At 49.4% G+C, this 21595-nt stretch overlaps 2 protein-coding genes across 2 annotated transcripts; one reads left to right on the forward strand and one right to left on the reverse strand.

Moving 5' to 3' along the window:
* Positions 1-5594: 5594 nt before the first annotated feature.
* UBFD1 (ubiquitin family domain containing 1) lies at positions 5595-12394 on the reverse strand. Its single transcript, XM_061993844.1, has 7 exons — positions 12295-12394; positions 11745-12011; positions 11441-11649; positions 10214-10279; positions 9897-10002; positions 7412-7494; positions 5595-6196 (listed from the first exon to the last, which is right to left on the reverse strand). Exons 1-7 carry the CDS (start codon positions 12323-12325, stop codon positions 6086-6088), a joined length of 873 nt encoding a protein of 290 aa, XP_061849828.1. The 5' UTR covers positions 12326-12394; the 3' UTR covers positions 5595-6085.
* A 330-nt stretch (positions 12395-12724) lies between these two features.
* EARS2 (glutamyl-tRNA synthetase 2, mitochondrial) lies at positions 12725-21492 on the forward strand. Its single transcript, XM_061992209.1, has 9 exons — positions 12725-12830; positions 13350-13505; positions 14889-15078; positions 15360-15832; positions 16649-16757; positions 17295-17448; positions 18652-18782; positions 20059-20194; positions 20776-21492. Exons 1-9 carry the CDS (start codon positions 12725-12727, stop codon positions 20857-20859), a joined length of 1539 nt encoding a protein of 512 aa, XP_061848193.1. The 3' UTR covers positions 20860-21492.
* Positions 21493-21595: the final 103 nt, after the last annotated feature.

The following is a 21595-nucleotide window of genomic DNA, read 5'->3' on the forward strand; positions in this document are numbered from 1 at the left end:
CAAGGCACGGCCCCGACCCCGCAGGCGTGACAGCCCCCTCGCCCACGGCCCGCGCTCCGCCCGGTGCCGGACCCCGCGCACTTACGCGTGGCCCGCTCGGGTCACAGTGGCTGTCACCAGCGGCACCCTCCTGCCTGCACCGTCACGCACTCGCACCCACGGAGCTCACGCACACGCAGGGGCTGTGCCTCCCCGCGCACCCCCACGGGCGCGGGTGCTCACACACGCTGGAGCGGAGCGCAGCGCGCTGCCCGCACACCCGCGGACGCTCGCGCCCACGCCGCCACGCTCAGGAGACACGTACCTCCTTGAGCCGGTGCCCCCCGTGCTGGGCGCACGCCCACACGCGGGACACGCTCACGCGCGGCTAATCGCACTCTCCCACTCGCAACCGCGCTGCCGCCCGCGGACACCGTCCCGCTCCCACGCATCCGCTTCCCTCACGGACACCGTCCCACTCCCGTACCCGTGCCGCGGCCGTACCCGTACCGGCAGCAGCAGCAGCAGCAGCAGCGGCGGCGGCGGGAGCGGCCCCCGGAGCAGCCCCGCGCGCAGCGGCGCGGCGCGGCCGCGCATCTCCCTCCGGCACACGCCGGGCCGGGCCGGGCCGCGCTCGTCGCCGCGCCGTGAGTCAGCGGGGCCGGGGCGGATCCAGGATGCGGCTCCTGGCCCGCCCTGCTCCCGCCCCTCGGGACTGCCCGCTGCCCCCGCCGCTTTCCCCGTCCCCTTGCGGGAGCAAAACGGCCCCCGGTCTCGTGTTTAGCATCCCGCCCCGCTCCGTGCACGCGTAGGCAGCGGCCCTGGGGCTCCTCCTTACGCAACCACAGCTCGCCCTTTCACTAGCCTTCAGCTTCACTCTGAGGTGCAGCGGGGCACTCGTGCTTGTGCGGGAGCCTTTCCCAAAATTACCAACTGGGAGGGGAGGGAGGGTCGGGCATTCGGCTGCTCCCCGCCCCTGTTATGACATTGCCCCTCACTGTGATGGAGCATGCAGAAACTAAGGCACCCAGCAGTGCCTGTTTGTACATGTCAGGGGGGCTGCGGAGCACTGATGTTATAGTTGAGTTTTGTGACAACACGACTGAATTGATCCTTTTTTTATATATATAATTAAAACGGAGAGGAGGGAGAGAAAGGCTCAAACTGGCAGCAAAGGTGAGCAGGGGCTGCTGAGCACTGAAAGGCTGAGGTTGTGCCAGCCCCAGCGCAGCGAGCTCCGCCCCAGCACCTTTTCAGCGCTGCTACACCGAAGTGGGATTCTTAGCAGCCCACAGGCTCCCGAGACATGGAACTTGGAGGCGAGCATGCTCAGCCTGACCTGGACACTCATAGTTTAAAACAAGATTCAGCGCAGAGTTGGCCAGGGAGTGGGAGACAAGTGGTCCTGTAAGTCAGAGCCCGTGTGAGGCAATACAGGGCAGCACTCAGTCCCCAGCCCCGGAGAAGAGCACCGCTGGCATCAGGAGTGACACAGAGCATGGGCAGCCCTGCGTTGTTGCCACCAGCCACCGTTCTGCAAAGAGAGAAACTAACTGCAAATCCTTTGCCAGCAGTTGGTCAGGCAGGAGGAAGGAAGCAGTTTGGTGTGTACAGAATGATGAAATGCTCAGAGACAGAAATACTTAATTATCAAACTTTAATTCAGAAGACTACTCTTACAGAAGAAAACAACAGGATAACCAGTCAAGGTTACACTTAAAAAAATCCAGCAGTGCAAATCTAAGACTAAATATGTCATCTCCCCCTCCCCAAAATAGGCAATAGATTATTTAAAAATACCATAATACATGGTACTTACATATTCCATTCAAAATAAATCTGCAGTGGACACAAATATCTAAGACTTTAATATAAAACCAAAGAATGAATTGCTCAGAATGTGGCTAAGACATAGAGAACTTCCATGAGCCGCAAAAGCGAGTCCTTGGCTGGAAGGTAACACAGCTGTATGTTCATACAGGTCTTCTGGTTCCCCTACTCCCTCCCTGCTGGCGATGAGGACAGTTAACGAAGTGCTAACAACCTCATCCTAACAGGTAGTGAAAGGCCAGAGAACAAAACTGCAAATGAGAACAGATCCATTAAAAAAAAAAAAACAAAACAGTTACAAAGGAAGGAGAAACAACCAAGAGGAGGAAAGTTTGGAAAGAAACCCTGCTTCGTGGGGCCAGTAGCACCTGCACCGCTGTGTCATTGCTGTTGGGAAGGGAAGAGCAGCGCAGAGCAGAGCAGCACTGCCCAGCACCCTGGCAGCCCCTGCAAAGGGATTGCTTCTCTTTGGCCCCTGAAACAGGAAGAAGCCAGTGGCACGAACTGTGTCAAGTACAGAACTGAGCAGGCTGCATGCGCGTCACCGCTTCCATACGGCGTGCGGCACGTTAACAGCTCCTGGCCTAGTTCCTGGAATTCACATCACTTTTTCTCTTCCATCATCATAACATCCTTAGTTACACAATTCTCATCAATCAGTGTCAGTAATGGAAATTAATTATTTACTTTGATCTTGTTAAGAAAACCTTGTGGGTAACACAAGATTTTCATGCAAGAGGCAGCCTGCATCGAGACCCAGACAAGGTTTAGGGATACACTTCTGCAATGCTAACGTGGGCCTAGCCCAGGAACTGCTTACACTTGGGATGGGTGGACAGAGAAGGAAGGAACACTGCACTGGGGACACACAGAGGAGAAGCGCACAGCGCTGGGCAGGGAGAAGGAAAAGGGATGGCACAGAGGTGACCTGTAACCCTCACTGGCACAAGGAGAGCTTGGGGATGGCAGGAGGGCTCCTCCCTGGTGGGATGGCATGGCGGGAAGAGGATGCTGCTGTGGGGAGCAGGGGCTTTGCTCTGTGGAACCCCAGCATTGTGAGGGGGGTGCTTTAACCCCCCACCAGTGAACCCAGCAAAGTGCTTTGTACACCCGTGAAAGGAAGCGCAGCGCGCATGGGGTGTCCCACACACCTACAGCAGGCATCTGGCCGCTACTGAGCCATGGCCTTTACATCCCAAATTCAACTACATGAACCTTTGCACAACAATCACCAGGTATTACCACCTATGGAAGACTGCATGGTGCATCTCAAAACAATCCTTATCAACCAACTCAAAATACTCTATTTGCACTTTACTCACAATGGTCGTGCCTTACTGAGGCCTAACTGCCCCATTCCTCCTCAGGAGTGTTCATTGTGCTGCCTCTGTCCCACAGACGTCACAGCTACCAGAGTCACACCTTTGAAGTCAAGGAGAGGCTGGCCAATGGCTCCACAGCTAGGCAAGCTGTCACACCATCCAACTAAAGAGACACCATTTTCTTAGTTGTTAATGTTAATAATTGCCTTGGACAAGTTGGTATATACCAGAAGATACAAAGCTCCACATTATTCTGAAAGAGAAAGGATCTTAGAAACGGTGCTGCCAAGTTCAGTTGGAATAGTCATTTCAAAGAACTCCCAATAAACATATTATATAAGCCAACAAACATCAGTTCAAGCATTTTATACAAGCATTCCTTTCCTGTATTTTAATTCAAACTTCGCAGATAGATCAACAACAAAGAGAAATAATTTCTGAAATGAAAATGCAACCAGAAAAGCAGCACCTAACTGGGATCACATTTTCTTAGTTTGTATTCTCTTCTCCATGTTTAAAACGGCTTTGTAAGCAACGAATTTTATATACAGTTTCTTTCAAGATGATTGCCTTTTCCTGGACAAGGCACAGAGCAGCTGTGCCCTTGGGAAACGCACTGCCAGGAAGGTCCCAGAGGGCTCCACAGCCCTTGTCCAAGGTGCCCTTTCTGGCCTCGGTGGGCACCTGCCCTGCACAGTACCAGTGGCCGAAGGTACTCACCCATGTTGCTCCTCATGCACGGGAGCCACAGGAACTCTGGAGGAGCTGGGACTGAGATACTCAGTTTGGGGTTCCTCTTGAGGAGCCCCAAACAAAAGAATACAAAGGGAAAACGGCTTATCAAGGAGGTTTGGACAGGTCTGAGCAAGCTGGGTAGTGAGTGGGAGCCGATCATCACAGAACCAACCAGACCGCAAGTGCAAAGGTGACCCTGAGGGACAGGACAAGCTCACATCACCAGAGCTCCTCATACCAGAGCGTGTAGTGTCCACCAAACACTGAACTCGATATTTCAGCCTCACCACCAGACCATCAAATGAGGAGCGCGACAGCTGTGCTGAGTTTGTGACAAACGCTGTCTCCAGCACCCTCACGCCAACCCCAGCGCCTACTCTCGCCTGCTCCAAGGGCTGGTTGTGCTGTGCACAACTCCTGGCACAGGGCACTGATGGCAAGACACACTGTTGCTGGCTTGGATACAGGAAAGAAACATCTGAAGCTACAAGAGTAACAAGCACATCACTAGTTTATACGCAGGATACCAAACACCTTTAAAATTGATATTGCATGAACGCCCTAACTGAAAATGCAAACGAAAAGCTGCTTATGCTGCTATCCAGAGTCTACAGGTAAATACAGAATCTCAACACATACCACAGAGCAAACGCTCCTCCCAGTCTATCAAACGAAGATGAAACAAACACTCGTGGGAATTCGCACCTGCTGACATTTGACTGGGCTGTTTCAAGGAGAGCAAAAAATGGACACGGAATATATCCAGATCGGCTATTCCTGGAGTTTCACAAAGTGTGAAGCTACTTGCGCAGAGCGATACCAAGCCTACAGTGTTAGAACAGTGATCTGTTAGATGCAGGTTTAACCCAGGGTGAGACTGACTTGGTCTGACAGCACAGTACAACCTGTCAGGGTGTGCACCTTTTCACGACTGAAAGGTCCATTCAGAAAACCTGAGATAAATGGGACGTGAAGAGCTGAGATGACATGCGGGACGTCACAAACCAAAGGTGAGGAGTGAAACTTCAGATAGGACGAGGCGCAAGAGCTCCCTGTAAACTTGAGCAAGAGAGAAGCCAAAAGGTGATTTAAATTTCAAGAGATCAGCTGCTGGATATTTAGGTATCCTAAAGTGGATAAAATTCCCTGAACGACTTCCCTATAAATTTTAAAATCCAGGTCACAGAGACTAATGCAGTTGTTCAGGATCCCGAGCAGCATCTGAGCTTCCCTCTTCCCAGCTCTCAGAACGCGTGGGATGGCCTCTTTGGTTGGCTCCCGGGCGAGGTCCGTGGCTCGGCTTCGTCCTGCTCGCACGGGCAGTGTCAGGCAGCGCTCTGGGGGGAAGGGGTTCCAGTCCGAGGGGCGAGTGTCATTGCAACAGCTGCAGCACCATCCTGGGCTGCAGGCTCCCAGAACATGCTCCAAAACACAGCGCCCCGAGGCAGAACGGGAGCAGAAGCGTGCAACTGGGAGGGGAACAGCTAACGTGGCACAAAGGGACAGCAAACAGCACCGTGTCACTGCCACAGTGGTACAACTGCTCCAAACACGCTACACAGAGCACCAACCCAGAGCCCCTAGCATGGGGAAAAACGGGTGAGGAAACAAGAAAAAAAAGCAAAGGGCATCTTTGGGTTAAAAACAAAAGAAAAGAAATTAGTTTTGCTACCAAAGAGTCGAACCTGAAACAAAAGGGCCAGCAGAATATGGCTTACTAAACATCAGTTTTGCATAATGTTTAAAGTTTATTTTTAAAAAACTGTTTCTGAAGTTCTCAGTCACAACCAAGTAACTAAATTAAGTCTAACGCTCGTAACTGAAAGATTATGAAAATATCTGGTTTTGTTCAAACCACGTAAAAAATCCTCCATAATACATCGTAATAGTTTCTTTTTCTTTTTTATACTGAATTGGAAGATCGACTCTGAGCAGATTTAAGTGTATTACACACAATATTTTATGAATTAAGGTTTATTGATTTCCATCGTATTCGCTTTAAATATGGTTGAAGCTGACTGCAGAAAACGGATGGTGAAATTTTTAAGTTAAAAAGTAAACTAATGGTGAAAGAACATCACCTCTGGCCTCCATCAGTGCCTCGTTTATCATATTTTATTAATAAGTTCCAGGACTATCACATCCAGGGATGTTGGAGGCCTCTCCCAGTAGTGTCCTTAGCTTTGTGCCATTTTCCTGTGCCAGAGGTGAGCGTGCTTTCAAAAATACTGCCACTTTCCCAGCACCGTGTCTTTGATTGCATCAACATATTGAGTTGGTACCCAATAGACCCAGTAGTAAGACGCTTCTGTTGGGCCCAGCTGAAATGCCTGCAAAGTTAAAAATGACAACATTTACCAACGGGAAGGGGAACAGCTTATACCAGCGGACAGATACAGCCTCTCCACGACAGAACCAGACAAGGCTGTTACACCCACTGCCTCCTTCTAACACTTGGTATGCCACGGGAAAAGCTTGTTTCCTCAGAAGATGCAAACATGCAAAGAACCAATGAAAACAACGAGCCCTTTCCTTTCAGGGTATCAGAGCAGCAACAAAACCCCTTGGCCAGTTTCAAGAACATGAGGCAATCATTCTGGAAGACAGAATCCGAAGCGTAACTCAGTCGACAGAAATTACTAGAATGCCCTGAACTGAGAAGCCAAACAGGAACTTGGGAAGACAATGATCATATTTTCACAGTCATAAAGTTTCATAGAAATTTCAGACATAATGTCCTCTTCTCAACTTAAGTGAGGGTAGGAAGGAGAGGGGCACCATGGCACGCCAGTCCTTGCTTTAGGGTAAAGGTTTCTTGGAGCTTATTCTGAAGAGAACATGGGTGATCAAAAAATCAAGTACTTGGACAAAGACTAGATCAGCACGCTCCTGCAGACAATAATTATAAGGTGTAACATTCTCCCTTTCTCTCCACAAAGAAGGAAACAGGATCATGCAAGGAACATGCTTCAACAGTAAAAGTTAGTTACTGTACTTTGGAAAGCAATACCTCAAAAACATCCCATAAAGAAAGAGACAAAGATCCAGTAGAATCAGCACCGCTCTTCTTAAATGCATTACTTTTATAGAACCAATACCAATTTTTCAGAAAATTATATATGGGGGGAAAAAAGGTTCCCAGCATCAGGTACTATTTGTAACCCTCAGCAAGGCCTCTCGTTTGTACAAACACAACAGAAATCAGAGGTTAAACTAGATATAGGAAAACATAACTAATGTTCAGAAATCATGAGTTATAGCCTGAGTATCTTTACTGCTGTAACACTGTTGCAAGGCAGAAGATAGGAAATAACACTTAAGCACTAATGCTTGTGTGAAACCAGCCCAAATTTCCACAGAGTAGCAGATAATATGACACCTAGAACACTGACGCTGTCACAGCACTGTGTCCACATTCCCACCTTCCACACCACATGAGGCTGGCATCACCCTCCATCTCCTCTTTGCTCCCTTTCAAAAGCCTTACTTCTGTGTATTTGCACAGAGAATTAGACTGATATTAATCAAGCAGAGGCATTACTTACCATCATGTGATAATCCTCATGTCCTTCGATAGGTTCACTCACCACATTTTTAATGGACCCCATGGGTAACTTTTCTGTTCTCTCTACATTAAAATTGATCAAAGTATTATTTATGATATATGAGGAGCAGTATTTAATATTAACTTCAAATACCACCTCCACTACTTCTAAAAGCTCCCCAGGTCAGCAGTCTCCTTTTTTGGGTGAGCTTTGGATTCCTGCTGCTGAAAAGTCCGTCTACCACATTGCCACATACTCCACAACTGGCACAGCAATAATTTAAAGGAATCCAAAGCTGGATCACACAGTTCCTCACATTTGATGTCTCTGCATTGGATTGAGCACTTCAGTTCATCTAATTTGGGCTAAGGTGGGTGAGGGGAAAACCCTGGCTTTATTTAGTATTTCCCCATAAGAGACTCCACTCACCCCAGTGGGATGGCTCACCAAGGATTGATTACATTGAGTTATACTGACTACCAAGGATTATACTAAGCTCTACAGAAATGCCAAGGCTGAAAAAGCTGAAAGGAGACAGGCTAACTAACCGAAAGCCTAGATCTGGCTTTACCTTGAGGCAGAGTTAAATTGTTACTAAAAAAGCACAGGGAAGGAAATGTTAATGAGTAAATAGGGAAAGAAAGAAAGAAAGAAAGAAAAAGAGAAACTGAAAAAAAGCAATACTACAATTAAGTGACGGAGTAATGTCGGCCAGCCAGAGGTGACCAGTAAGAGTGACAAAGCATATGGTTCATGGCAGACTTTTTCTGTCTCAGTTCTTTCTTCACTTCTCTCTGAAGAATTAACTCCAAGATCCTTCCTTTCACTTCCAGCTTTCAGTGTCAGCCTTATACTTTCTTGGGTATAAGACAGAGAAATCCATAAACACTCTACAAAGGGAGAAACTTATGAGTTCCTTTGATACATCTGATTTGTGTGATCCAACAGTAAAACATCTACCTGAAGAGGCCCACGGGGAGATAAACTTTGTGATGAAAGCCTTGGCTGTAGCTAAGTGACTCAGAACTTATTTTGCGCACTCATAGCAAACCAGCTACTCTTCACAGTACCTCAGCAATAGACAAGTCCTCTATGAAAATCACACAGAGCAAGTGGAAAACATCTCCCTGTACCACACCTTAGACTACAAAAAGGTACAGAGTGACCTGGGAGGTACAGGGAGGCTGGGAGGAAAGAAACAGTCTCAACTTTCTGGGACTGGCAAGTGAAAATCTGTGTTAACACCCAGTTGGTGTCACTCTAGCCCTTATGTGCTGACACCTGCTATGAATTTCTCAGAGCAGGAAGTTTTTCCCTACAACATCCAGCAATTACAACCATTCCCCAGGGGAAGCAAGCTGCTGCTCATTCTGGGAAGTGGGGAAACAGGTTATATGAAAGACAGGTGACCATGAGAAGAATAAAATGTCACAGCTTCAGAAACACTAATCTGGAGTACTTCAGAAATACTAAACTTGAAACTCATCTAAGAAAGTGAAGGAAGACGATTAATTTACCTTAAGACTAAGCATATGTTCAGAGCACATTACCAGTGCTCAAAAAGATCTGTCTGCCCAACCTACTGAGGGAAAAAAATCCTCCTATGTCTCACCCTATCCCTTATCCCAGGAGAAAGAGCACTGTGACTGATACCAGTAGATGTTTTAAAGCCAGAAAAATCTTCACAGTCAAGTCTGTCCTACAAAGGGAAGTGGAGAACTACCTAGATTTCTGCTTACTGTGGAAACAAAGTAGCAGCTGGAGGTGCCACCCAAAGCTAATATTGCCATCCAGTCGGGTTATTTTATTAGGGACAGCGAGCAAGCTCTCTCTTGCTCATCACTAGAGTATTGCTCCATCCTGGTGAAACGAAAGGAGAGAAGCTTCCCTTGAAGGCAGAGGTTATCTGAGGCAGCCTCAGCATGCATGTTATCACCACAGCCCTTTTCAGCTCCTCCTGGCACCACTCAGGACAGTGAGCCGATTGCTCTGCACAGTACCACATGCCATAGTTTCTGCAATGGTACGTGGCTGAAACCAGACACCCAACTAATTTTGGTGTGAAGGACAGATTATGACAGAGATGCCAGCAGTTCTGGTTTTAAAGCCAGTCCTGAGATTCCCTTCCAAGCCTTAGCCAAGACACAGTGAGCTGTGATGTGATGCTGGCAGCAAACCAATGTTTACGAAGTGCTTTTGAGATAGGATACAAATGCCAAATAATATCATTTACATTTGGAGCATTAGTCTACTGGCACGACTAGTCTCCAGTTTTCAAGAACAGAAATATAAGATATCTAGGAACACTCAGTGACCTGGGAGAATGGCATTTGAGAGGAGGAAGCAAAACTTACTTCTGAAGTATTATAATACCAACATTACTCCCTAAACACCATTTAGTCACACCAGAAGCTATTTCTGGGTCACACGATTCCCTTGTAACCCAATTACCCATTATTCATCTCAGAGTTTGAGGGTTGCTCACCTTTTGTACCAATCCATAGCTGGTCTTGCTCAAGTTTAAAGGTCAATCTTACTTTCCCCCCCGACTTGTTGTACATGCCAGATAATGGCACTGTTGGCAGGCGCTCCTACAAAGAGACAACACAGTGAGTCACGGTGAAGAACTTTAAGGGGAAAATATGTATTCTCTTCACTTTTTAAGCATAAGGATGATCCACCTTCCCAATCTTCTGCTCAGACAGCAAAGAACAATTGAGCCAGCAAAGAAAGGTCTGAAACCACAAAAAAGTCTTTCTCTTCTGATGATGACGACAATGTCTCAAGTACTTATTTACTCACCTGAACACCTTTAACAGAAGGCATCACGTCATCAGGTTTTCCTTTGTCCAGTACTTTTCTGTGTTGCTGCAACACAAACCCAAAAATGAGAATTTACACAAATGCAACTGAGGTTCTCAGTTTCCCTCGAGCTACACCTGTGACCATATCCCGACAGCCCTAAGGAGCAGTTAAGGACTACTCAGTGTCATTTATCACACAGGAAACAGGTAATTTTCAAAGTTAACCGAGTCCTTTCCATGACAGTCTAAAGAAATTACACCAAATAATACAACCCCAATGTAATGCAAAGGACAACATCCCTTCTAGAACACTCATACACATAAGTATCTCTCGCTAAAGAATTAAAACATCCCGAGTCCCACTTGAACATGCTGAATCCCATAGTGGGCATCTGGCAAGAGAGCTTTAACAGTCAAGTGTTATACCCAATGAACAGCAGAAACCCCTCCATGTTTAACAGTGCAACAGCACACAGCAGAGCAGCAAGCCAGATTAGAGCAGCAGTATCTGAGAAAACCATGCTCACAGCTTGTAAGTTGCTCAGTACCTTTAAACAATGACGGAACTTACAGTGAACGTGAACTATGACAGATTATAGAAAAACAAAAGCATGTTTCATAAAGGTGGCAGTTCAAGGATGAACAACTTCATTTGTAACCAAATTTGGTTTGAAGAAGGTACAAGGCTGGTAATACCTTAAGCTGAACATCCTTTATCAGCCCCAGAGCACAGAAGCACCGCCACCAGACCAAGCCTCCCTGCACCCATTGCACTCCCAGCTGGAGGCAGTGCTTCAAGACATGAGAGGAGCATTCCACATCTCCTTCTGTGCTGGGACAGCTGAAGGAGCTGCTCTCTTAGCGTTCATTTTAAAGGCAGTTTTTGGAGATCAAATTCCTTTACACCAACAAAAAACAGTTAGCTACTGAGATATTAAGTTAGACTGGGTTTGGCATAACACCCATGAAATATTTCTACCATTTACCATTTCTTGTCTGAAATACTAGGCTGTGCCTGGCACCAGCACAAGCAGTGTCTTGCAAAGCTAAACACTTCTCTGCTGCTGCAACTTCTCCTCCTAGAGCCTTGCTACCCATTAGCTGTGACAGAGTCCCAGCCTGCTCTGAGGCAGAAAAGGACCCAAGAGTAACTACAGAGTATTACAAGAGAGCTATGCAAATCCTACAGCTCCCCCACACCAGGAATTAGTGAGACATTAATAACCTTTTGTCTGCAAAGTGGCTCCTTTTTATTTTCCTCAGCTTTGACCTCCTGTTGAGCAGCTTCTTTGGGTGTGTTTACTGCTAGAACATCGTTGATAGTAGAGCCAACAACCATTATTTTCGCTCCATTTGTTACTTTGATTTCCCGCAACGTTTTCTCCTCTGGCAGAAGTCCCTTGAACATAACTTTCTGCATAGCAGGGGGAAGGCCTAAGGGGGGAGAAGAACGATTACGAGCTGGCCCGAGAGCAGACTGGTAGAACGCAGTGCGGGCCGAGGCAGGAGCGGCAGCGGCCCCGACAGACCTGTGAGCGAGTGGATCTTCTGCTTCAGCTCGGCTCCCGTGCTGTCCAGGCAAAACTTAACGTCGTACTTGTTCTTGTTCCAGATAACCTTTAGCTCCACCAGCTCCTTTCCGCTCTCCGTGTCGCCGCCGTTGCTGACAGACGCCTGCGGGGGATCTCGGCACCCCTCGCCCTCCGGAGACCTCCCTGCCGCAGGCGAGCCGCCCTCTTCGCCGCAGCCCAGCGGCAGCTCCTGCGCCTCCGCTTCCATTCCCGGCTCCTCGGCACCTGGAGGCGAGCGGACAGGAAGAGCCGAGCCGGCGAAGAGCTGTCCTGTCCGGCCCGCCCGGCGCGGCCGCTGCGGCGCGGCCCCCCCGCGCCCCCACCCCGAAGCGCCGCGCCGCACCGCGCCGCACCGCACAGCGCCGCCCGCACAGCGCCCGGGGCCGTCTCCTGGCGCCGGCGCCCACCCGCCCGCCCCGCCCCTCGCCGTCCCGCGCCGCCGCCCGCCCGCCTCGCCTCGCCTCGCCTCGCCTCGCCTCGCTCTGCCACCGAGACCGCGGGCTCCTACCATCGGCTGCGGCGGAGGCGGCGGCGGCCATGATGATTGTGTACAATCCGCCGCGGGGCACACCGGGAAACGCCCGCCGAGCCCTACTGGGCCGCGCCGGCCCCCGTAGCCCTGCAAACCGCCCCTCCCCGCCCAGTAGGCGGAGCGGGCCCTGCAGGCCGCGCCCACAGGCCCGCAGGCCGCGCCGCCCGGAGACGCGTGCGGGGGCAGTCCCGGCCCGGCGTCACGGCCCCCGGGCCCGTGCCTGGCCGCGCGCGCTAAGCCCCGCGCTGCGGGCGGCAGCGGCTCTACGCCCCCCGCGCTACCGGCAGTGGGAGGAGGGTGGCGGCGCCGTCACAGGACGCCCCGCCCCCCGGCCGCTGCGCGCCAGGCGATTGGCTGACGGCCCGGGCGGAAGCGGCGCGCGCGGCCACGTGGGTGCTGCGGCGGGATGGCGCGCGCGCTGCGGGCGCTGCGGGGCGCGGCGGGGCCGGAGCGTGGCTCGGGCTCGGGCCCGGGGACGGGGCCGCGGGTGCGGTTCGGCCCCAGCCCCACAGGTAACCTCCGGCCCCTCACCAGCCCCCCCCTCCTGGGCCCCCGCCCATCGTCACCGGGGCGGCTCCGCTGCGGGCGCGGCGGCGCTTTGGGCTGGAAAACGTGAATTTAGGCACTTGGGCAGCGTGTGCTTGGGGCGGCCGGAGGGAGCGGAGCTCTCCTGGAAGCTCCCCGGGAGGGATTGGCCCCGTCGATGTGGCAATAAACGGGTCTCCGGGGCCGCTACTCTCTCGCAGCACGGGAGAGCCCTGTGTCCCTCCGTGAGACAGGCACCGAAACGGCGTTTCGCGGCGCGGCGCGGCCCGGCGGGTGGGCGATCCCTGCAGGGAGCCCGTTCTTGCGAGACCACAGCCAGTGAACCATTCCCATAGCGGGGGTCCGTACAGCCAGCGAGTGCCCCTGCGGCACATCTGTCTGCACCCTGGTTACCATGACAAGCCCCGTTGCCCATTTAGCTTATGTAAAAAACCTCTGTTGGCCCTTGATTACGATGGTCTCCTCCGATTTCCCCGTGATAACAGGTTTTCTGCATTTGGGTGGCCTTCGGACTGCTCTGTATAATTATATTTTTGCCAAAAAACACCAAGGCACCTTTATTTTGAGAGTGGAGGATACAGATCAAAATCGAGTAGTGCCTGGAGCTGCAGAAGGAATAGAAGATATGCTGGATTGGGCAGGTATTTACCAACAGCAATCTGGGGTTTTTTTTGCTTGCTGAAAGAGACCAATGGTAGCCAAATGGAGGGTATTTTGCATGATAGCAGGCTGTGCAGCATTTCAGATGATTAATTAGTTGAAATGTAGTTATTTCTACACAGCTACACATCAGGATAGTCCTGCTGGAAATATGATTTCTATCAGAAATAACTGGTTAGGCCTGGTTTCTTTGGTTGTGTTGTCTGACATGCAGGAAGATACAGATTTGAGCAAGTGATCCAACGAGCAGTTGTATAACAAAAAGAATGAGTGAGAAATAAAACTCAAGGGAAACAAAAAACACCAAGTGATGCCCAATGCAATTGTTGTCCATCTGTTTACCAATTCCTGAGCAGCAATCTGCCCTTCCTCACCAACTTATGCCAGTTTCTCTACTGGGTGTGACATTCTGTGGTCTGGAATAGCCCTTTGGCTAGTTTGGGTCAACTGTCCTGGCCACGTTCCCTCTCAGCTCCTTGTGCTTCCCCAACCACTCGCTGGCAGGGCAGGATGAGAAGTGGAAAAGGCCTTGACACTGTGCAAGCCCTGCTCAGCAACAACAAAAAACATTTCTGCGTTATCAACACTGTTTTCAACAAAAAGCCAAAACAGAGCCTTGTAGCAGCTACTAGGAAGAAAAATAACTATCTCAGCTGAAATCGGGACACAAAGATTGTGCATGAGAGACATGATGGGAAGGTCAGCCGTGGGAGATCACAGACCTCACCATACATTTATAAACTGTTTATATGCAGAACATTTGCTTGATGGGATCTGGGAGAGGCAGGTTTCATTTTGAATCCTCTTATGTCTTTGAGCTTAAGACCTTGAAGTGAGGGTGAGTTTTAGAATGCAGCATTGTGATAAACTTTGAACCAGCTGCTCCTTTTAATGGGTAGATTAGCCTTCAGAGGCTAGGACTTTGCTGCTGAGTGAGAAACTTGGAGTGAAAATTGTAAAATTTATTGGTGAAATAATTGTCTTAAGATCTCAACTGTATTTCTGTGATCCTGTACAATAAAAAGAGCAAATCCTACGTCGTACATGTACATCTGACTGTATTTTGCTCTAATACTGTACCAGAGCTGCTCAACTATTTACTGGGTTCTACTATTTTTTTCTGCTTGTGGTTTCACACACAGTACTCTTGATTCTCGTGATGTTGGCTGCTGTTTATCCTCTGAGTCAGGGGAATCTGACTCCTGTTCTAGACAGATGCTGTTAGCTGCCTGCCCTGGAGCAGAAGCTGTTTTTGGATGCTAACTAGACCCTCGCTGTCTCATCTTCGTTTAACACGCTCCAGTGGTGGGTTTTCATTGTACCTTTTTAGGGAGTTTTTAAGTCTTGTTGTACTGGTGTTTCAGGTATTCCCCCCGATGAGAGTCCTCGCCGTGGTGGTTCCTTTGGGCCCTACCAGCAGTCACACAGACTTGACCTTTACCGGAGAGCCAGCGAGGTGCTGTTGGAGAGAGGCGCAGCGTACCGCTGCTTTTGTACCCCGCAGCGCCTGGACCTGTTGAGGAAGGAGGCCCTGAGGAGCCAGCAGACCCCACGGTAGGGATTCCTGGAGGGGGTTCCCTGTGCCACACAATTGTAAAAGCTTAGGACAACGTGGGTGGCAAGAGGGTTGTAACCTCAGTGCCTGTTGAGACAGAAGACAGCGGCACCCCTAGAGGCTTCGTGGGGGAATCTCCAGGGATGGGGTAATTTGACTGAATAAATAACGGGCAGGTTACAGATAACATTCAGGGTTCAATTTAGAGGTTTTGGAACAGGGAAATGGCTGATGGGTTAGGCCTGTGTTGAGCTGAGACCTTTGTTTTCCTTTCTCAAAGATACGACAACCGGTGTCGGCACCTGACCCCTGCGGAAGTGGCTGAGAAGCTGTCACAGGGCCAGGACTGGGTGGTCCGCTTCCACCTGGACAAGGGGGTGGAACCCTTTCAGGACCTGGTCTATGGCTGGAGCAAGCATGACGTGGCTGATGTGGAAGGTGACCCAGTCATTCTCAAGGGGGATGGCTTCCCCACCTACCACCTGGCCAATGTGGTAGATGACCATTACATGGGCATCAGCCACGTTCTGCGGGGAACTGAGTGGCTCACTTCAACGTCCAAGCACCTTCTTCTCTACAAAGCCTTTGGCTGGGATCCCCCTCAGTTTGGTCACCTCCCGCTGCTCCTGAACAAAGATGGTGGCAAGCTGTCAAAAAGGCAGGGAGACATCTTTCTGGAGCGCTTTGCTCAGGACGGCTACTTGCCTGAGGCCCTCCTGGACATCATAACCAACTGTGGCTCTGGGTTCACAGGTAAGAACAACAGGGTCAGTACTTGCTGGGACACTTTCTTAACCCTGACTTAGGGGAATGGGCTGGGCATATTGTAAATAGCCAAGAACTTTGACAGTGTTTGAAAGGGTCAGGAAACAGGTGTCAGGTGACCCACCTGCCACTGAAATCTCACCAGGGCTTCCTCAGAGCTCCTGTGAGAGACTGGGAGGTGTTCTGGAACGGTGGGAATCTTTGTCTCTGTGCAACCATTTACATTGTCTGATGCTTCATGGGTTCCCACTGGGGACAACATTCATCTCGAGGTGAAAAAACTGTCTGTGAACTCTTGGGAAAACTTGTATTCTGTGGTTAGTAATTGCAGTGTCGTGTGTTATGTCTGTCACGCTTCTTGTTTAACCTGAAAGACCATGAGAAGTTGAGTCAGTGACTCCTTTTGTTGCTTCTGCTGTGTGGGCTTCACAAATTAACTTGTCTTTCGGGAACTCTGGTAATGAAATTTTTCATGGGCAGTGAAGGCTTTTGGATGACTGATGCAAGAGGTGTTCCACTGAAGAGCCAAGCAGAGTGAAGAGCCAAGCACTTTCTATTTCCTCCCCATTAATTAGCAGAGCCTGCTTTTAGGGAGAGGGCAGTTTCCTGTGCATGAAACAAGATCTCTCCTGTTTGCCTGTCCCCACTTGGTGTCAGCACTGCAAGAAGTGGCTCTCCTGGGTCACTTCTTCCTTGGGTGTGCTGCAACCCCAGCCCCGAGCCTGAGGCTCGTGATGAAAAGCAGCGGCACTGGCTCTGCAGGAGAGCAGACATATGTCACTCCCTTGTTGGATTATTTTGCAGAGAAACAGATGGGGAGGACTTTGAAGGAGCTGATCTCGCAGTTTGAAATAGGCAGAATTACAACCCATTCAGCGCTCCTGGATCTTGAAAAACTCCCAGAATTCAACAGGTATAAATGTCAGTGGCAACTTTAAAATTCATAATCTGTACATCTGTGAGAATTTCTGCCCAGCACTTGGCTTTGTCTGACAGTTTTGTTTATTGGCTCAAGCCTGGTGCCAGCGCAGTGGCTGTTTCACAGAGCTACAGCCAAGGACAAGTTTCTACTCACACTGTTCCTGCCTCCTCTCCCGTCCCGTGCTTTGACACTGGTGCTGGGCACACTGTAAAAGCCTGGGCAGATGGTGTGTGGCTAGGACTATGCAAGATCTTAAGTTTGGATTCTAAATAACATCTAAAAAGAGGCAATGCTTCCAGAGGGTACTTCTGCAAGTACCCTGGTGTGCTACAGGGATGTGCTGCTGAGAGTCACCACATCTTTTCTTTGCTCAATGAGCTCAATGCCTTATTGTAGAATGTCTGTCTGGGCTTTAGTTTTGCTTTTCTAACAGTTGTATGCTTTTAATTAGTAAATGCTACGAGGCTGGGATGATTAGATTCACTCTAACCCAAAGCAGTGCAAAAGCAGTTTTCTCCTTTGTTACAGGATTCACCTCACCCGTCACATTGAGAATGAGGGGCTGCGACAGGAGCTCATTAGAGAGTTGCAGATGATGGTGGAGCATGTCTATGGGCATCAAGAAGTGGATCAAGAGGTTCTAGAAAAGGAGTATGTGGAGCGTGTCCTCCTGCTGAGGAAAGTATGAGCAGTGATAGCATTGTGTCACCATTCTGGGGAGCTGAGGTTTTGTGGGATTCCTGGGTGCAGACTCAGTTAGTCCTGGGCACAGCTTTGAGCGAGCTCTGACACTCCACAGCCTGCAAACAGCAGATGGCTACTACTGCTAGCTGCAGGGATCATGTGCATGCTGACCACCAGAATCCCACGATCCAGTTAGAAGACATGTAGGAATGGGCATGGTGAATAACTCGGAGGCCTTTGCAGAGCTGTAGGCTCATCTGTACTTTGCTGAGCCAGCAGAGCTCCCTCAGCAGAGGGAAGATGTGTCGCTGCTATGGAAGTGAATCATGGAATTGTAGGATGTTTCTTGGAAAACCACCGGTTCCCACTTGGAGCAGGACTGTCAGTAGTGCTGGCTCAGATCAGCTGTGGCTTTATCTAGATGAGTGGTGACAAACCCCCAAGCTACACTTCTCCTGGAGCCCAGGATGCAGCTGGTTTGTGGTGGGAAGGCCCAGCACCTCTCATGCCAGGAGACTGCTCACCTCTAGCTTCTGCTAACTGGGCAGAATAACATGCTTTGGCTTTGCTGCTGCTTCATGCTGTGGAAGCAAAGTCAAAGCAACCTCTTTGCAGAGGCAAGTTAAGCTCTAGTTAAACTCATGGGGTTTGTGTATTGGGAACCCTGCTTCTCAGTTAAGTGAGGAAGTGCTGGCTGTAAAGGGGACAGAGGATACTAGACACGCTCAATGCCAGGAAGATGAGCCCAGCTGGTTCCCAGTCAGCTCCTGGGATGCTGCTGTAGTGTCTGGGAGAGTCCTTGTGAAGAATAAAGCCTTTGTAAAGGCAGGAAGGGGCTTGACTGTCCCAGCATGAAGGCTTTGCTGTGGCTGTGTGCCATGACTCATGTGACTTCCCACTGTCTGTTGGATGAACATGGCAAGCCACTTCCCCAGCCTAACTCTGAGTCAGCCCCCATGTGGCTGTGCAGCACAGCTACAGACATGGCCTGTTAGGCTTCTGTGGCCCTGCTCACACAGGCTTATAGGTGTGAAAAACTCATCTGCTTAAATGTCAACAACTCATGTATCCCCTGAGCAGTGCAAATTATGAGACTGTGTGTTTGGACTCTCTGTATCTGTTTGTAAAGCCCAGACTGAGTGAATTTGCTTCCCCTGCAGCTTAACCCTCAGCCTTGACAGCTTTGCTTTCTTTTTTTCAGGGCCACATAAGCTTCCTGAAGAGTCTGGTGTCGTGTGATTATTCTTACCTATGGGTTAGGCCCTCAGTGTCCCGAGAGCAGCTACAAACTATTTCTGCAGAAGTAGATGAAATAGGAAAATTAGTCTTAGGGTAAGTGTCTCTTCCCAGCCTGCTCCGGAGCATTGCACTTGGCCACTGCATTGATGTTGGACATGCTCATAGTTCTTATTTGCCCTACTTTGGAATGTGCTGTAGTTAAGCACTGGTGAGAAATTCTGTGATTTTAATTGAAAGGAAGCTTGCCAGTGAGACAGCTGTCATCCGTGCTCTCAAGCAAAACTTGTCACATCTGGAGTTTGAGTGTGCGTGCCAGCAGGGTGCTGGTGCAGTAGTGGTGTCAGCAGGGCTTTCCCCTGCCAGCTCATCTGCTCTGGTACTAAACTGGAGAAGTGCAAGGTGGATTTGGTCAGCCTGTGTTTAGATCATGTACTGGGATGAACCCTGTGTCCAGCTGGAATCATTGTCACTTCAGAAAGGTTTATCCCTGGGGGGCTTTTCCTGCTTTCATTTCTCTTTTTTTTTTTTTTTCTAGCTAGCAGTCTGCAAATCTGTCTGCTCAGAAACATTGCTGGGATGGCAGAGTCCTCTCTGCCAGTTTATGTGGGGTTTTCCCAACACATTTCACTGCTGCTCGTGTCCCTCTGCTACTCCATGGCTCACAGCTAGGCAGTTGCCTTTCCAATTCAGCTGTCACATCCAGACTAAAACAAGCTCTGAAAAACAGTCTGGGGAATAATTAAGGTGTCACTATCTGCAAACTGAGCTATTATTTCCAGCTATAGATAAAGTTGGTTGCCATGAGTCATTTGTCACAGCTGAGTGGTAACTGAATCCAAGTGATGGCAATTCAGATTTTGGAATACTTACTGTCCTGGAGGGAGAGTAGTACTGCTACCTACAGCTGAGTCATACTGGCCATGGCTCCTGCAGCTCTAAAAATCATATTATTAAAAAAAGAAATCAGTCCCTGCTTACCTGGGGGTTGCCAGGCCCTTGGCATAATTTTGTGATTTAAATTTGATACTTGCTTTTCTGAACAAACTCTGCTTCTGGGGGGGCTGTCGAAGTAGATGAGAGGTATGGTTTTGCAAAGCAGAGCTCTCGGCAGCGGTCTGGAGGTAACGCAGCCCTCGCCAGCCCAGGAGGTACCTGGGTAGGACCAGTGCTGCATCAGCAGAGGGAGTGCCCTGGCACAAAGCAGGAATGAAGGGCAGGGGAGTTTACCTTGAATTGCTGCTATTGCCAGAAGATTTTACAAAACCAGTCTGAGGTAGCTGGCAGCCACTGACATCATTAGTCATTTCTGGGTAGGAACCTCGTGTTTCTTACATCACTAGATTGTAAGGACATCTTTTGTTTCCTAAAGGCTCATGACGAGGCAGGCACCTGCTTTATCCGTGGAGGAGCTGAACAAGGACCTGAGAAGCCTCCAGAAGCAAACCAAAGAGACTAAGTACAGCAGCATGATGCAACTCCTTCGCTTGGCTCTCAGTGGGCAGCAGGTAAAAAAGAAACATTCTGAGACTGGGACCTTCTTATTTTTTCACAGCTATCTTCTCTCTGATAGCCAGATCCTGGTATTTGGACATCTCACAAGAATGGATATGTGCTTCTGTTACAAGCACACATATGATACACAGCAAATCTGGAAGAAAGAGCTGTTCAGAAAGTTTCAGAGGCAGAAGTTGTCAAGGCCTGAATATGCTGGTCACAGGTCTGAAGTTAGAGAAACCTCTGGACCAGCTCTAGGGAATTTTGTCAAGGTTGTATATTTGTGTAAAGCTGGGATTTTGCTTGCAATCTGCTTTTACAAAGTTCAAACCCAAGTTTTACTAAAATTCTTCAAAGCTTAATCCTGGCATCAATCCTTCCAGGTCAGTTTGACCGTTCTTAACATTTTACTTCAGGAGGAAAAAAAAAACCAACTCAAACCCTTGTTTTGAGATTGCTAATAAAACCCCTACCCTTGGTCTAACAGCAATCTGATAGCTAATCAGTCCATCATTTCCGTAGTGGTGATGCATCAACATGTGCTGAAAAGTGTAAGTTCCCGTTTGTACAATGACTTCTTCTGTGTTTGCAGCATGGACCGAGCGTTGCTGAGATGATGGTGACTTTGGGACCCAGGGAAGTGTGTGGACGAATACACAAAGCGCTGTCGAGCTAATATGAGACAGAAATGACACCGACAGCCAGCCAATGGACTCAGAGAGTGTAGGCAGCACGTGTCATTGTCTTAGATCTGTATTTTTTGATCATGGCTTGATTCCCTTGGACCAGATGAGCTGGGCTTAATGCCAGGCAGGTGTCACCAGTGTTTCCAGGTCTGTATGTACCTGCACTAAGCATAAGCCACTTTGTCTGGGAGAGGAACCAAATACTGACTTAGGGCTGTTCTGCTTTCATCTCATGGAAATAGTCTGGTTTCCAGGCTGGGAGAAAGAGACGTTTATCAGCCTTTAAATTCAAACCACATGGACAGAAAGTAATGCTGTATCTGATACCAGCGTTGTTTGTCTCAAGCCATCGGTCTCTTTTTGGAGAGGGCCTCAGCATGAGGGTACCTACAGCTTTGACTACACAGGTCCCCAACAAATACCGTGGGGAAGGTATTTCTATATATAAAAATACATATAGATAATATAAGATGTATATCACAGCTGTATCACTCTGTTAGCTGCCTCAGCGCCCTGCCAGGCTGACTGAACTGCTTGAGGAGGGGAACTCTGCTCCCTGGGTACTGTGTCATGCGTGTGGTTCTGCTAAAAATATCCCCGACGAGGAGACTGGGATGGGGTTTTTTTTTCCCTCTTTTGGATGATGACTTTTTAAGTATTAAATTAACGTGGTGAGTTTCGATTCCGTTGTCGCCAACGCGTGGTGGCCCCCCTCGCCAGCGAGGG

This window comes from Colius striatus, chromosome 3 (assembly GCF_028858725.1).
Source record: "Colius striatus isolate bColStr4 chromosome 3, bColStr4.1.hap1, whole genome shotgun sequence".
Lineage (NCBI taxonomy): Eukaryota > Metazoa > Chordata > Aves > Coliiformes > Coliidae > Colius > Colius striatus.

What these genes read in the sequence shown, in the direction of transcription:
- UBFD1 (XM_061993844.1), bottom strand. Translation starts at nt 12,325, where the DNA reads ATGGCCGCCGCCGCCTCCGCCGCAGCCGATG. An exon ending in GAAGATCCACTCGCTCACAG is followed by an intron (nt 11,650 to 11,744) that starts GTCTGTCGGGGC and finishes CTCCCCCCTTAG; the next exon opens with GCCTTCCCCCTGCTATGCAG. An exon ending in CTTCTGTTAAAGGTGTTCAG is followed by an intron (nt 10,003 to 10,213) that starts GTGAGTAAATAA and finishes GTCTCTTTGTAG; the next exon opens with GAGCGCCTGCCAACAGTGCC.
- EARS2 (XM_061992209.1), top strand. Translation starts at nt 12,725, where the DNA reads ATGGCGCGCGCGCTGCGGGCGCTGCGGGGCGCGGCGGGGCCGGAGCGT. An exon ending in AAACTCCCAGAATTCAACAG is followed by an intron (nt 16,758 to 17,294) that starts GTATAAATGTCA and finishes CCTTTGTTACAG; the next exon opens with GATTCACCTCACCCGTCACA. An exon ending in ATAGGAAAATTAGTCTTAGG is followed by an intron (nt 18,783 to 20,058) that starts GTAAGTGTCTCT and finishes TGTTTCCTAAAG; the next exon opens with GCTCATGACGAGGCAGGCAC.